Source organism: Bacillus rossius, chromosome 1 (assembly GCF_032445375.1).
Source record: "Bacillus rossius redtenbacheri isolate Brsri chromosome 1, Brsri_v3, whole genome shotgun sequence".
NCBI classification, from domain to species: Eukaryota; Metazoa; Arthropoda; class Insecta; order Phasmatodea; family Bacillidae; genus Bacillus; species Bacillus rossius.
In genome coordinates, this window is record NC_086330.1 from 341,853,741 (window position 1) to 341,870,972 (window position 17,232).

Here is a 17,232-nt window from a genome sequence, read left to right on the forward strand (position 1 = left end):
ACAACAGGGAGTAAAACTTTTTAAATGCAACTTTTTTAAGTATTAAACTTCATTAGAATGTATCTGTAACATTGTATTTTGTAGAGTAATATGTGGATTGAAAATTATGGAAATATATTTTTCTGTTGTACATATTTCCTTAATAGCATCGTCTGATAATACCATGTTTTATCTCATAATCGTCGCACATTTTGTACTAAAATCAAGTTTGAAAAGTAGGGTTCAATTTTTATGCAAGAAAAACATTTTTGCTGCGGTTAAATTTGTCATAAAAGCAAAACAAGTCTCATGGAAAGTACGTTAAATTAAAAAGCGGAGTATACAAAAGCACGCCGAACAGTTTAAATTAATTAGTCATGCAACAAAAAAACATATTTTGTTCAAATTAAAATAGATAACTGAAAACTGTGACCCAAACGTGAGCTTGAACTAACGTAGTGTACTGTATCCATAACTATCATCGTAGTACACACTAACCATGAAAGAGTGTAGTTTACTCTGCACCAGACAGAGCATGTGCATTGCATGAATCGGCGAGATATCGATACTCGACTCCCTGCACGCACTCTATTCAGGCATTGATGTAACCAAACATGAATAGGCCAACTAGCGCTCTATACTTTTTGTACGTTCTGCACAGAGGTGAGGATTTTTTTTCTGTTAATTTAAAAGGTAAGTGGTGATATCCAAATGACAAATGTATTTTGACTAAGAAATTTTTTATGGAAAAAGAAGTTTATGGCTAACATCTTACATGTGAAAAAAAAAATAACGTACATCTTATGGAGAAAATGACGGAACCAAAACGTTTAATTGTATATTGAATGGGAAATAATATTGTTGTGATACATCTGAAATAATTTTTTAAATACTTTATTTTCCCATTATAACTACCACACTGCCTGACAGCAACTTGAAACCAATTGCTGTTGCACGGTGCTTTTTCCTTTGATCTTTGGCAAGGTCATATTTACTACATACAATAAGCGCTGGGAATCTAACAGGAGAACCAAAAACATCATAAGACTTTTATGCAAGAATTTTATTTTCCCCATATATTGATGCTCTAAAATAATAGTGCAATAATAATGTGGGCGCAGCGATTATGCAATAAAACACTATACAATTCATTTTTTTATTTCTAAGGAGTCGTAATTGCAAGATTTCATCTTGGTTTCAACTATTTTTGTCAACAATGTTTTTATAAAATTTCATAACAACAATTTTTACTCTTCGGACATAGTACATAATTTTATAGAATGCTTTGTTATTATTAGTGATCGACTACTAGAAATAGTTTCTTCTGGTAAATAATAATTGGTGTTTAGCTTTGAATTTTTATTTTTGTCATAATAATTACATTTGTGTTGATATTGCAAATAGACATTAATTTATGGTCTTGAAAAATCAACAAATAGTAATCTTGAAAAAATAAGAACTTATTTTAATTAATGATGGTGTACAAAATAATATTTTTAATGTAAACAAGCTCAGTAACAACATCTGGCAATAGTTGTCGCCATTTACTCTTTACTGCAATCTAAGCTTGAGACACACTACATTGACTAACACAGCTTATATATAACATAAATAACAGTATATTTTATTATTATTAATTAGAGGTTTTTGTTTCTTTTTATTTCAGTTGAAACTCCAGTGAAGCAAAAAGAAAGGTCGGGTAACAAACTATTGGAGGAAAAAACAAGCAAAAGCTCCCAGCAAAGTATGGAAACAACAAGTGAAACAGCTTGCCCAGTATCCTTAGAGCACCAGAATGCTGTTGCGATAGAGTCCATCGTGAATGCAAACGTTCTCCCTCCAAACAAGCAGTCTCCTCCGGTGTTGACCTTCAACACAACTCTGGGGCACCTGGTTTCCAGCGAGGTGGCTGATACGAGCCAGGACCACAACACGATCTTGTCCGCATCTTGCATTGACCGTCTCACCAAGGAGGTCGCTTGTCTGCAGAACGACAAGTATATCTTTCTTGATGCAAACGTCTCCCTGCCTTCCTTCGGTGGCAGCTTCAGTCTGGCGCCAGAGACTCCCAAAACTGGGGACAGTGCCAAATGTGTTACGTCACAACCAACAGCACATAATTCAGCGGAATTTCTGCATAAACCGTTACGAGGCGGCGGTGGCGGCGAGGTTACGGATTCATTGCTTTCGAGAAATGTGCAACAAACTGTTGCTTGCAGGTTTCCAGTGGAAGTCAGCACCGAAAGCACGAGTACTCATGTTCCATCTCAACAGGATACTGCTGTTTTATCAGGAGAGCATAACCCATTGATGGATCCAGGTAAATTGGTGGGTGAAAAAGTCGTTGGCAGTGCGGATTCCATCTTCTCAGCCACGCTTCCGGCAGATAGTAACAAAGCAGTGTACAGCGTAGTTTCATTATCTTCGCAGCCAAACACGGAGAACGTCCATGGTGGTTTTCCTTTGAGTTTCTCGTCTGCAGCGAATCACGCGACAAGTTGCAGTGGACCGAAAACAGTTGACTCAAGTACGGCTTCTCTGGTCAGTGCTGGAAGTCAGCAGTCTGTTTGCAGTGTGGTGAACATGATGCCACAGCATATTGCGAATAGCTCGAGCCAGCGTTTCCTCTCGGACAGTGCGACAAGTTGTAGTAAAACCTGTTTCTCTGTCTCCAACGCCAATTTTCTATCCGGTGTCAACAACGAAACTTCAGATTTAGTAGTTGGGGGTGCCGGGGAACATACAGGAACTGTTTGCGACACATTCGGCAGCTTTCAACATTCTGGTAGTAGGAACGTTGAGTTAACAGGGAGTTTTTTAACAGAAGGTGGCGGAACAGCGGTTTATACCCACATCAGCGAAGCAACCACAAGTGGAGCTTCCTTGCAGCAAGATCAGATGTTATCAGTAAGCATTTCTGAAGGAGACGGTTCAGTGGTGTCTCAGTCGTGTGCAGGTCAAATCTTGCCTGTCGGTGGGACTGGGAAAGAAATTGTCAACCTTTCCCATCCTCTTACAGAATCACAGCTGATGCAAATGCCGTTGATTCTCTGTGGAAGTGAGAGGAATGTACAGTTAATCAACATTTTGAAACCTGCTCCAAGTAAGAATATAAATTTATTTTCCTATTTTTTTATTGGTAGATCCTACTGCAAATGTTTTAAAATTTTTCCATTATGTATGAGTAGGTTTTGTAGGCTTTGGAGACTTGTCTGTGTCACTGTGATAACTGAGAAATTTTTCAGTTCTCAGTTATTATTTTGGCATGTTCCATCTGTTAAAAAATGTAATGTGTAAAAACAGAAAATTAATCTACAACAAAACACTAGTAGAAAAATATTTTGCAAAATATATTTTTTAACAGAGATAAATTGACATTAAATAGAAGCACAGAAAAGTATCTTTAAAAAATGAGAAACCTGAGAATTAGAGTTAGAAATAAAGTTTTCTAATGTATTGTTATATTGAAACTTAAAATCAATTTTAAGCTGTCGTATGATTTTTGCATGAGATAATGGGTCGTATGTAGCAATGACGTTTAACATGAATTCAATGTACTTTCACAATCCCATTTCTTCAAGTCAGAACAGGTCTGAAAACCAAATGGGATTATGGACCTGTAACAGCAGCCAGTGCCTGAAAACCCCTCAAACTAATTTGTAATATTCATGTTTAGGACAGAATTACTCGGAACAATGAAAATAAATCTGCAAGTTTTTGTGTGTGTGAAAAGTTCCAATGCCAGTGATGCAACAATGAGTTACTATGAGATAAAATAAGTAAAATTAAAATTTCTCCCCCCCCCCCCCTCTTTCTTATCTGTTTTGTTTATACTTTTTGAGGCAAATATCATTCTATATAAATTACAATCATTGGATTTAATATACATTTAAAGATTTTATAAAAAAATTCAGTCGTTTCATCATTTTAGTTGTACTTCAGTGCTATATGGCGTAATACCATACATTTGAGTGTTATAAAGTTAATTGAAATCCTTTTCAGTGTTTTCGTTTGTATTCCATTCGCCATAGAATATTGTCTCTAGTGATAATACTTTTGCATGTTACACCATATCAGTCATTAACCATTAATATGCTACTCTTCTACATATCTACTATTCTCAGAGCTTTTGAGTTTTTGGAGTTTGTGTTTTAATCAATAGAGTGCATTTATCTTAGATGTGTTTTAAAATCAGTTGCAACCTTTTTGAGTAGTTATTGTTTTAATTGACACCGCTTTGTTTACTTTCGTGAATTATTTTTGTGAGGGGGCAGATTGATTAAAATTATTATTTTGGACATATGCAGTGCTGATTTTCACTGTATGTCATTGAGAAAACCTAAAGAATGGACACAGAAAGATGAATACTCAAATACACATAAAACAAACTAAAGTAAGTAAATTTTAAATGTAAATACAGAACAGAGAATTCCATGGAAGGAATTAATCAGAACAATATCACAACATCGAAGATTACATTGGACTGATGACAAGAAAGTTGCAACACAAAACAGTAAATACAGACGACAGACAGAGGAACTCATTTTAAATCACTGAGTTGAGTATAATCTATATATAACACTGACAACACAACAACGCACATGCAAACCCAGCGATGAAATTAAACAGGTATTCTGACAACACAATGATGACAACACAGACAAAACAATAGGCTTTACGAGACAAACCAGTTGGAATCTTTTGGGAACTGCAATCTGTTCTAGTCATCAGACAAACCTGTTTGTGCCTTACGGGAACAGATCTCAATTTCTGGATTGTCCCATCTGTTCTGCCTTAGTAGTTAACCTACTGTGTTCGCCTGTGCTGTCAATGTTATGTTGACAGAATATCTGTTTAATATAATCACTGAGTTTGCACGTAAATTGCTGTATTGTTGGTTTTTTGTCCAGATTATCTGTTTATTATCATTGTTGGGTTCCTTTGTCTGTCGCTTTGTTGCCCAAAATTGTTGTTTGTTCATATTAACTATGTTTTTGATGTAAATTTCTTGTCAGTCCACAGTATTCGACATAAGTATTCTTCTTTCTGTGTGCGTTCTTCAGGTTTTCTCTGCAAAATACAGTTCAAACTAGCAATTGCAAATGTTTCTAATAATGATTTAAACAGTTTATATATTTATGAGTGAACATATATTTATTGCCAGGGAAATTTTTTTGTAGATCCACGTGCACCAATAGTACCAGTTAATTCACGGAAGAAAGGGTACATTCCCATTTTGCCCAAGAAAAAGGAGCGAAGAATAATTGGCAAGAAGATGATTATTGTTCCTAGTAGCACATCACTGGACCAAGAAAACATCGGACAGCAGTTGGTGATGATGCCATCAACGACAGAGGGGGATTCGCTAGCTATGTACTCTTACTCCATTGCAGAGGAACCTGTTCACTACTCCGACAGTAATCCATGTGGTCAGTCTCTGCCATCGATTTGCTTGGAAAGTCCCGCTGCAAAAGATTCCGAAGGGAGGGAACAGCTGCTTGGGGGGCTGAATCTGCAGGATTCAGATAAAAAAGAATCAGCAAGCGTTTCTGAGCCCGTGATAAGCCCAACACTATTGATACTAAAAGATGTCACCAAAAATAATGTCTCGCCTACTACTGCACAACCTGTAGCTGCAATTGAAGCCGACGCGTGCGCCTCCAGTGATAACGTTTCGCATGACACGTCGACCCAGGAGATGTTGCCACGTAACACACCCACCGTTTCCTCTGGCTTGAGACACAAGAGTGCAAACTCCCGAAGGCTTAGCCTCAGCACGCCGCGTAGGAAACGCAGCCACATCCGCACCTTAGATTTTAACACGCCGCTAAAGCCCACCAGTGTCAGGAAGTCCCACACTTCCCCTAAAGTTTCAGGGAAAGGTCCATCGCCATCCAAATTGTCAAAGTCTGTTCGTAGAATGAGTCTCTTCAAGTCTCCTCCCAACAGGGTTTGTACGCACAGTGTCACATCAGAGAATTGTGACGACTTGGATGCTAGTGAAAATAATGCAGACATTGCGTGTCCTATAGCAACGAGGAGCCCGGCTCCAACTCTTTGCGGTAGTTGGGATAAAGTGACAGGGGCCGGACTGATCATCACAGAAAACTCTCCACCAAGAAAAAGAAATGGCCCAGCTAAAACTAAAGTTGATTGTGACAAAAAATATTTAGAGACAAGCAGCACTGTGTCTCCACAGAGAAAGAAGAAGCCATTGAACACATGGGATTCTGGTCTTCGTGCCCTGCTGAGCCCAAGTTACACAGATCCAGAGCCTCCTTCCAGGATTTCAAAATTGAAAAAAGAGAGGAAATGCTCAAAGAAAGTTACTGCAGAAGAAGTCAGAAGAATAGAAAGTGAACTTTGTAAAAGCAATGAAAAGGAAACCATGGATACATCATTGGTGGATAGTGCTGACACTGATGAAGTTGAACAACCGGAGAATGGGGTACCACAGATATCAATAGAAAGAGAACTGTCTGTAAATAAACGGGAAGATGTTTCACAGACACAAGTAAAACAAGATCTCAATGTTTCTATGCAAAATAAAAGTACACCATTGAAAGGATTGAAAAAAAGAAAAAGTAAACAAAATTCTCAGTTTTCTTGTGGACTCTGCTGCAGTGAAAGTGAGTTGCCATCAAAAGGTGAGGCCAAGAAACAGTTGAAAAGTAATGTTAAGTCACCATTAGCAAAAAATAAGTCGACACTGAAAAATAGTATTAAGACACCATTAAAAATTAATACCAAGAAACTTCTGAAAAGTAATGCCAAGACATCTTTGAAAAGTAATGTCAAGACACAGCTGAAAGGTAAAACTAAGACACCGCTGAAAAAGACACCTTTCAAAAGTAAAGTCAGCATGCTAATAAAAAGTAAGAATATTTTGCAAAAACAGTCAAGCCAAAAAACCAAGATGAAAACATCCAATAGAATTTTGAAGTTGTGTGTGGAAAAGTTGTGTGTGGAAAAGTTGGATGAATGTCATTCAGTTGTTTTAGAACATAGTGTTAGTAATGATGATTCCCTCAAACCTAAGGATTTTGATAGTGCTATAGTAAATACAAAATCGAATCATTCTGTAGAAAAGCCTTGTAACACAGATGATAATGTTGTAGTGTTAAAAGGATTAAATATTAAGCCATCAGACAGTTCTGAAGCAGAAACCATAACTACCAATCACATTAACAACACGGTAGTTGAAAGAAATAAGTTGTGTGGTAGAAAGCAGAGAAAAAATCCAACACCTAGTAAAAATATCAACAAACTAGTTGAGAAGGAAAAGGAATGCATCCCAGACAGTGAAACTAGGATACCTGTTGGGTTAATAGCTACTACAGAAAGCACTATGTCAAAGGTGGTACAGTCACCAACAAATCTGAGAGCTGCCAAGAGAACTTTAGTGAGGAACAAGTTAATGGCAGGTAGAAAACTTAATTTATCTGAGGAATGCAGTGATGTAAATAGTGACATGACTGAGACTGCTCCTTCGTGTCCACAAGCTACAGTGCTCGATACACCAGAGAAAGAAGACGTTAGCACCAATATCAATCTTATGGTTCCTATGACACCTCGCATCATCAGTCCCAAAATTGTTGAAGACACTCCAATAACAAAGCTCATAAAGGAACAGATTGCCACCTTTGAAGACACTATAATGACTCCACATTTTCCATGCACGCCAAATATTCCAGTAACGCCAGGGTCACTGGAGACAGATCTTGCTAATGGAGCAAGTCCTTCGTCATATCCTTCACGTCCTACTGACTACTCTTCGTGTTCTTCATATTATCAGCCTTCAGATGATGTGAACCAACCACACAAGTCTCTGGAACAAGTCCTTATCGACGAGTGCTGCAGAATGGAAGCAAATAAAGCTACTAATGAGTCTGGAAAAGATGCTGAACAGGCGAGCAGCTCAAAACTGTCACCTGCTGTGATTGTGACCACCGCACAGCCCAGTGAATGTTTTTCAAAAGAAGTTAACCAGGAAGCACTGGAACCAAATGTTTCTCATGGTGAAAGCACTACAGAAAGTGTACAAGCAATAGATCAAAATGAAGATACAACTAGAAGAAAATCAGTGGAGAAAACAACAACCATTCAGGAAGCCAAACTTGTTGAAAGTTTGACATTAGAAGACCAATCATTATCAGCGAAAAATAATAATATGATTTATTCAAAAACTGAAGGGACTTCTGAATTTCCTAAGCAAGTTGAACAAAGGTTTGAAAAATTAACAGTCCAAGAAGAAAGTGATCTTGTTAAATCCCATAAAAATAGACTAGTGAACCAGACTAAAACAAGAGAAACATTGGCAGAAATTGAAATAGCATCACACACAACAGAACTTGGCTGTAAATCACTTCAAGATAAAACCGTATTGATTGGTCAAGAGGAAAAAGGAAGTGTTCATCAGTGTCCACCATCTAAAGACAATTTAGCAGAAGTTGAAAAAAATAGAGATGGTTATGTTGATTTTGTAAGTGAAGAAGGAAATAGCATTAATTTTGATTGCAGATACGAGCACCAGACTGAAGATAAATCTAAAACTAGAGAAAAAGAACAAACAGCTGAAGTAGAAAACAGAAACATGCATGAAGCTATGCAGAAAAAGCTAATAGAAGAAAAATGTGAAGAATCTTTACTTGCAGGTGACTCAGCCTCTAAGAAAACAAATTATTTACAACAGTCTTGTTTGCAGTCCTCGGATAAAACAAAAGATGTTAGTGGTGTAGATGAAAGCTGTGCAAGTGGTTCTGATAAGTATAGCAAACAAACAGAAGAAATATCATCAGAACACAAAGAAACAGATAGTTCCTGCGCTAGGACTTCAGTTTATAGTTTCAAAGAAAAGTGTCAAAAGGATTCTGAAAAAAGTTTGTTGTGTCAAAATTTGAAGAGTACCAAATATGATAAACAAGTTGTGATAAGTTCTTGCAGCTCTGATTCCTCATCTTCAGAAGAGTCATCAAGTAGTGATGAAGAAAATACAAATTTGGTAGATTCTGCTACAAAAGATAGTGAGAAAGGTAAAGTGAAGACTCTAGACTCCAGTAATGAATCTCAAGTGTTGAGCAATGAACTCTTTGGCAATTATTCAGAGGAAAGTAGTGGAAGTGAGTTAATTGATGCCAAAGATAAAAAACAAATAGAAGGAGACATTAATTCTAGTAAAGACGCTTTACAGCAGGATACCTTGAAGGAAAAAAAATTGTCAGAAACAAACACAAATGTGATGATGTCCCCATTGAACCAAGACCCAGTAACAAAAGTTGTTTTGGGCGTAGTTACTGAGAATGCTAGTAGCAGTGATATCACTCACAGTAAAGAACCACCAGATGCCTGCCAAACTTTACCTTCTGTTGATGATAAATTGCGAACAGAGCTTCAAGAGAAACTTCTGCGAACTATAGCAAAACTGAGAGAACCACCACAAAGGGCCAAGAGAAGGAAAAGTTCAGGAGAGTCTTTGAATATACATTGCATAGAAAACAATAAAGGAAGCATTCCTAAAAGGGCAGCAGGAAAAGGAAAACCGGATAATAAGAACGATTTTCTTAAAGAGACTGTAACAGAGAAAAAAATTAACAAGTTACGCAAACAAGGTGTAAATGCAATCGCTGAGAGGCTTCGCAAGCAGCAGCAGGCTGTGGCTCATTCTGTTTCGAAGTTGGAAAATTCACAAGCTGAGTCCAATAACAAAGAAACATGTGCTCCTACTTCCGATATTGAAATTCAGCTTTCTCGTATGTATTGCGATCTGGAAACAAATGCAGGTGTTCAGAATGCTGATGACACTCTTAAAGCAAAAGAATCTAGTGAACTTTCACCAGTAAGAAATTTAGAAGAGATATTATCAAATAGAGTTGTTGGTGACAAGGACATTAACACAGGGAAGAGGAGATTTTCAAATGTGGATGGGCATTCCACAAAAATAAAAAGCGCTGGTCGGACAGCTGCAAAATTTCCAAAACTTTCCCTCAGAAACTCTTCAGTGCGGAGCAGTAAAGAACAGAATATGTCAGAAGAAAGTAGCAGCAAAGTCTCAGGACACTGTAAGCCCAATTCATCATATCTTCCAATCAATGAAATAAATGATGTAGACAACCAGGCAAAATGTGTTTCAGAAAAAGTTTCAAATAAGGAAAGTGATTTTGCAGACTCTAGTGAAAATATATTAAGGGCTAACTTAACTTCAGAGACAAATAAGCCATCTGAACTCGGACCTGCACCATCAGGCAGTGCCGTACCTCTTCAAGAATTGGTAGATGTTAGATCCACTAGAGAGAGAGATGACACTAATTCTGCTTCAACCAAGTCATCAAGGATTAAAGGATCAAAAAAGTCTTTTTCAAAGAAATCAAATGGTAAGGCAATGGCATCACCTTGCAAATCAGGCAACATTAAGGTATCTTTAAAAACAAAAAACACATTGTTAACAAAAACTAAACCAACAGTTAGCATATCAAATGAAAAGGACATAAAATCTTCATCTTCGCACAATTTTCCCAGTAGAACAAAAAAGAATAAAAATATTTCAGACAAAGTAGAGAAAATAAAAGATGTACATAAATCATCAAAAGAGAAGGTTTGTAAAAAAACAAGCTCAGTCCTCAAAGAAAATGCTACAGTAGCACATACCTCGAAAGAAAAATGTTCTTCGCTAGATGCAAGTGATACCAGTCAATACAAAGAGTTGGCAGTAAATTGTTCGAGTTCTAAATTGAATAGTCTGTTAGAAACCATGTCAAATACTGACAACAATAAAGTTTCTTCTTTAGAAAGAACTGATAATAATACTTCTCAAGAACACACAAAAGAGAAAAAACAGGAAGCAGTTTTATCTAAACCACTAGATTCAGCCAAAGAAAATTCATCTAGGAAGCAACATGATTCTGAGAAATTTATCACTGAAAAGGAAACTAAGTTAGAACCTAAAAATTCAATGATTAGAGATTTGTCACCAGGAAAAGAAATTTGTTCAGATATACTTTTTGGCACTGAAGAAAATGCAGGTAAGGAAAATAGTTGTAATGACTCTGTAAAAGAACTGGAAATCCAAGACGAATGTAGAATATCATCTGGTCAAAAGCAGAATTCAGTAATTGATCATGAAACTTATCCTGGTGACTCAATAGTGTTAGTTGTTGAAAACTCTAAGGCAAGTGAAGATGTTTTAGTTTCTGAGAAGAATAAAAGTACAAAACTTTTGCCTGCACAAGACAGTGTCCAAGTACCATTAGTTCTTGAACAATCATCAGCAGAACGTAGCTTAGAAAATGAAATTGCAGTTACTAAAGAAGTAAAAATTTCAACCACTGAGAAATTATTTTTTATTTCGTACAAAAGTAATGGCCCTCACCATGACAGCGAACCATGTCCATTTGAATGGAGTGACAGTGCTGTGAAACTGGTGGTGGACGACTTTGAAGTCACGTGTAGCGTAACACCTTTTGTTGAGCTCTTGAACCTAGCACCTATTTGTGATGATGAATCACCTCCTAAAGAACATGATCCGTCTGTTGAGAACTGTAAAAGCCAAGAAGATGAACTCATAGGAAGAAATAAATCTCACAGTGAAGGTAATGTTTCATGTCAGAGCGACAACCAGAAAGTCATCAATAAAAAAGAATTGTCTAGGGTACCTAAGTTATTAAATGACCATAGTTCTGGAAACACAAAAATGATTTCGCCTCTTGCCGATGCATATGACGAGGGGGATATAATAGAGAAATATTCTAACAAAAATTTCAGGCATTCAGAACTTGATAGGTTGGGATCTGAAAAAGATGAAGAGAAGTACAAAGAAAAGAGAAACTCAACTTCTCACTCGAGAACGTATTATAAAAGCTCGATGGACAGGCACAGAAGCAGGTTAGAGTTGAGGGAGAGGGCACATCCATCCACCGTTAGTAGTCGCAGCGTATTCTATCATCGGGAATCAAGTGAACGCCAGCTGTTCCAGGATTCTGGCTCTTGCCATGAAAGAAACACAAAGCCCGAAAGCTCTAAGAATTTTGACGAGTTCTGTGATGGAAGACGCAGAGTGAAGTACAGCAAGCACGTGTACAGTTCTAGGAGTAGGAGTACAGAGAGACCGCATTCCTATGTGAAAAGGAGAGAGGAGGCTTTGGAAGATCACGATGTGCGAGGCAGAGATAGCTACCGTGCGAAGAGCGAAAAACATTATGTGCCAGAATTATTTTATGATGATGTCAACGAAACACCTGATTCAAAATATGTGAGGCATAAAGGAAAAGAGAGCTATTATTTTCTTAATAAAAGCAGGGGGGAGGTGCTAGAAGAAAAAAAGCACAGGGGTGAGGTTGTAGAAGAAAGGGAGATAAGTTACAGGAAAAAGAAGCAACATCCAAGTTCCGATGTGGATGACAGTGAAGAAAGAATAAAAAACAGATACTACCAGTATAGTTCCTCGAGCAGAAATGCCAATATGTTGTCTATTCACAAGAAAATCAGGAGTGTTGTGCATGATAAGAACTTGAGGATAAATCACCCCCCAAAAGTTACAAAGCCATCATCATTAGAACCAAGAAGTAAGGGCTCTAAAGAAGTAACAAAAACACAGCATAGTAGGCTTGAACCAGAAACTAAAGTCTCAACAAAAATTAGTCATGATAGTTTATCTGGAGAAAGGAATGTTGAGAATTCATATCGTTCAAAACTTATACTTGCTTCAGTTAGAAAACAGAGTGAGCAAAACAGGGTAAAAGTCATGTCCAAAAAAGAGTTTTTAAGTGGTGAAGTTAGTGAACAGTATCATCCTGCAAAAAGTAAAAGAGACATTTCAGAAGATTTGAACTTTAGGAATGAACACGATGAATACCAAAGCAACAGTGATGCAGAACAAGAGATGCGACACTTCACTTTTGAAAACAGTCCAGGTGAGTTACAAACTGAAGGATTTAATTTCATAAATGTTAACCTATTAGTTTGCGTTCTTTAGTACCATCATATTTTAATTTTCATTTCGCTCTTCTTTTTTGGTAGTGTCGCTGTGAACAATGTGGGAAAAACTAGCTCGACTCTGTAATTAATGCTATTGCCATTTAGGGCCGATATTATGACCTCCGGCTAAATCCTCAGGTTAGCTAGCCTCCGGTTAACGAAAGAGGGGTGTATTATGACCCATACTTAGCCTGCGGTTGGCTAACCGGAACCTGACGAAGCGTGTGGTGTAATAATGGTTGTGTTGGTAATGAAATAAAACAGAATTTGGTAACTTTTGTTGCAAGACAGTTATTTTTTCTGGTAGATTGTTAGTCAGCTGTTTGTTTGTATTGTGATTCGGAATGTTTACAGCTGCAGTAAAGAAATATGCCGCGAACTTTATCTTGCAACAGATATAATTAAATTAACCAAAAACTACTTTGACGTCAAACCTGCTTTGTATTAAACCATAAAATTACAATTTACGATTTAAAACCGTGTGTTTTCAACTTTACTCTTGTATTGAAACTCATGATTTTGTTAGGTTATATATTAAGCCAAAACTAACGAAGTAATTCTATGCCAACAAATAAATAGGGATGACATTTTTGCTAGAGAACACTTATTTCTTTCATAAATTTATTTCATAATCAAATAATATAGACCCCGTTTCGGGAAAATACTTGTCGATTTTCATTTCACTAGTGTAGGTTTCATTTTTGTACTAATAGTTTCATATCACGTATCCAAATTAATCCGATCCTGATGGAATTAGTTTGTGGTATAGGATGCTTGCTGTTTTAATTTAGTAGGTCGAGAGATCCTAGATATATTCACTGGGGAAATAATTATGATTGTAAAATGCATACGAAAGAAATATATTTTTACAAGACCTGACATAATTTGTTTGCATCGTGATATGTTAGGTATTTTGTGTTATGTACAGGATTTTTCAACATTCTAAATTAAAACAGTAAGTATAATGTAAAACAAGACCAACATATAAAGGGTCATGCGATAGGATCAAGGGATAAACTTGGATACGGTAAACAGAATAATTCCAGTGCTGTTTTCGTTTTGCACTTGCGTGGCAGGTAGATAATAAGTACCTAATGGTTTGTAAGATAGGGAAGGGATAATTGGGTAACATTTATTTTCACATTCAATTGTATTCATTGAATTAGAACCACGTCTGAAGTCGTATGAAGTGCATTTCATTCTCGGCATAAGTCCACTGTATTACGAATAAAAATTCACAGATACAACTTCCACGAAAACACGCATTTTATAGGTAATAATAACCCTCGTTTTGCAATTTTAAAATTCACTTATTTACACATGCAGGAACATTTAAATTTATATACATAGCATACGTTTATGTACTTCATGATCAATTAAAGTCAAATAATAATACACGACGAGAATAGAAAAGCTTGACTACACTTTCATGCCATGTAATTTTTAATAAAACTTTGACGAATACGGCGAAGCATTTTACATTTAGTAATAAATTATTCCATCGCATCTTGCAAATATTCAATAGAATTCCTCAAATAGTCATCACTATCAACAACTAACCTCGCCTGATACATCGCCATTTTATTTTCTGTTGCTTAGCCTCCGGTTAAGCAGCTAGCGGCCGGTTCATCCACCCGCTAGGTTAGCCGGAACTATAACTGGAAGGTAGACGTTAACAGGGAGTCATAAAACCGAAATAAGAGCTAGCCTGTGGTTAAATTTTAGCCGGAACTTTAGCCGGAGGTCATAAAACCGGCCCTTAGTAGTGCAGTGTCAGAAAAGTACTTTCTGTAAATGAATGAATGAACAGGCTTAACATCTCATGGACATAGGGTTCATTAGAGATGAGGAGGGATGATGATAATGATTATGTGTACAGAGCAATTGCTGAATAAATGTGTGGGGGTAAATGGAAAAAACCTGAGAAAACCCATTGGCTCGCTGCATCGTTCATCACGTTTCCCACAAATGAAAACCCTGGGGTCAACCCCACCAGTTGTTGAACCCAGAATGCATTGGTGGAGGGCTAGTGATCCAACCACTCAACCACCATGGACCCTTCCTTTTTTTCTTTGTATCTCTTCACTTCAATCCCTCTTATTCTTCTCATCTTAAACAGTTTATTTAAAATTATCTGTAAAAACTAGTGGTTTCATACATTTGGATACTGTATTAGTCCTAAATAAATTACTAATGAATATTTAATTAAATAGGTAAGCTCAAGCAGTGTGTAGAGTGCTCACTTCAGTTTAAAGGTAAAGGTATAGTTTTACATTACATGGTTATGCTCAAAGGGTTAAAGGTGCCTACCCGCACATGGTGTGCAGAGCTTCAGTGAAAATCCATAGAATTTTAAAACTGCTTAAGATATCCTAGTGATGTATGTTCATGAAAAGCATTTAAGAATCCAGTGAGGGCAGATGAGTAGTCCTGTTTCCTTATTTTGTTTTTAAACTGTATTTTTAGAAGAGTGAAAATGGTTAAAATGCATGTTTTCAGGTTAATGTTTAGGGGTATAGATTCTTGAGAGCGCTCAAGAAACTTGCCTTTATCCTCATTTCTCCGCCATGTAATACTATGGTTTCCACACAGATCTCATAGTTGCCCTATGTTATGCACAACAAGAAGACTGCGCACCAGTTCAGAAGTGACACCACGCTAGAAGTACCAGCGAGTGTCATACTTAACATCCCGCCTCACTAACACAGATACACCTCAGAATAGGTGGGCTCTTTAAGGCAACAGGATCTCCACTATAATAGTGGGTTCTGAACCACTTGTTTCCAACTCAAGGTTCATAAATTTGACTTGTACAGGTTGCGGGGATCAAATATTATCAAAAATAGTATAAAATGTAATTTTCCAATCTTCACTTTGATATCTCAGCCAACATTGCACAAAGTTAATATAATAAGCTTAGTTTGATCATGGTAACAAGAGAAAACATAAAGTTTAGTTTTTTTTAATTGTTTTATATTGATAAATTTTTATATATTGGTTCTTGTTTAAAGTGATTAGTGAAAGCCTTCTGTGTGTTTTTACAGCTAAACAGATGAGTGATGATGATGACGACTTGATGACTTATGTGACGGTCGGATGTCCATCTACAACACCACAAATTCACTCTTCAGAGCAAAACCAAAGGCATGGCATTGCTTTGTAAGTAGAATCTTGACCTGATGTTACTGCTATTAAACAGAAACAACAAACTACATATCAAAGTTTTTTTTATCTGCATGATGATTTTTTTCACAAACATTTTTCAGATACGTGTAGCTCTTCGCAAAGAAGACATTGAATGTTTGTTGATAGTATTTGTAACTAGAATGATTTCTACTTGTTGGTTTGTAAATTGCTTAAACCTTAACTTGATTCTAGTGGTGTATCCCCACTCCGGTTTTTTTTTTCCTGTAATCCGGTTTGTGTGTGTATGTCATGACCATTGCAGTGATGTTTATCATGTGTAGTAAAAAAAACAATCAGTATTTATTAACCAACACATTTTTATCTAAACTGCTTATACCCAACATTACTGCTCTATATTGTTAGTATGAGTAAAAAATAACACTATGGTGGCTAAATGGATAGGTGAAGGTTTTTATATAGATTGTGGTGGAGGTGGACAAGATGGTTTTGCGTAAAATATATAGGTAGATAACGTACATAGTTAACATACTTACATAGATTTATGTTAAAAAAAATTTCAATATAATTCAGAATTTTTGTATTATGTTAACCACTATTTTAATTACAGTAGAGCACCCCTCAACCGGAATCATTGGGGGGAGGTCTATTCCGGTTATGGGAAAATTCCGGGTAAGGGGAGTTGCGGTAGGGCCGGCCTCCGGGCCGGTTGAATGACCTTCATTCAAGCAAGCTGGCAGGCACGTGTTTCTTATCTCTGTGGGTGGGTGCGTGCGTGAGCGAAGAGGACAAGAAGAGGGTTCGGGGGAGGTAGTAGGACTACAGCTGCAGTGTTGTGTTACTTCTGTGTTGACGTGCAAGTGATTCACACTTCCGGAGAGTGTATAGTCACTGCCACGCACAGTTTACATTTCACATACACAAGAATAACACTTCAAGCATCTCGTTTAAAAACAGAGAGATAGAGAAATACAGGTAAATGTAGACTGTTTAACCATATATTAACGTATAAATATGTACACAATACATATTTGTACACTAAATTATTGTCTACAAACTGATAGCATCACACGTTGGAAGTAAATGTTACTGGCAATCACGTGTATCAGCATGTGTAGTGGGAGTGTACATACTCTCGGG

The 17,232-nt window shown here is 36.9% G+C and overlaps 1 protein-coding gene across 1 annotated transcript in view; it reads left to right on the top strand.

The window, feature by feature from the left end:
* LOC134528138 (uncharacterized) overlaps positions 1-17,232 on the top strand; it is a 46,728-nt gene that overhangs the window by 21,083 nt on the left and 8,413 nt on the right. The window contains exons 9-11 of the mRNA XM_063361456.1: positions 1,646-3,082; positions 5,160-12,884; positions 15,993-16,107. Of these exons, the coding sequence (XP_063217526.1) occupies positions 1,646-3,082; positions 5,160-12,884; positions 15,993-16,107 (9,277 nt within the window). The remainder of the gene's footprint in view (positions 1-1,645; positions 3,083-5,159; positions 12,885-15,992; positions 16,108-17,232) is intronic.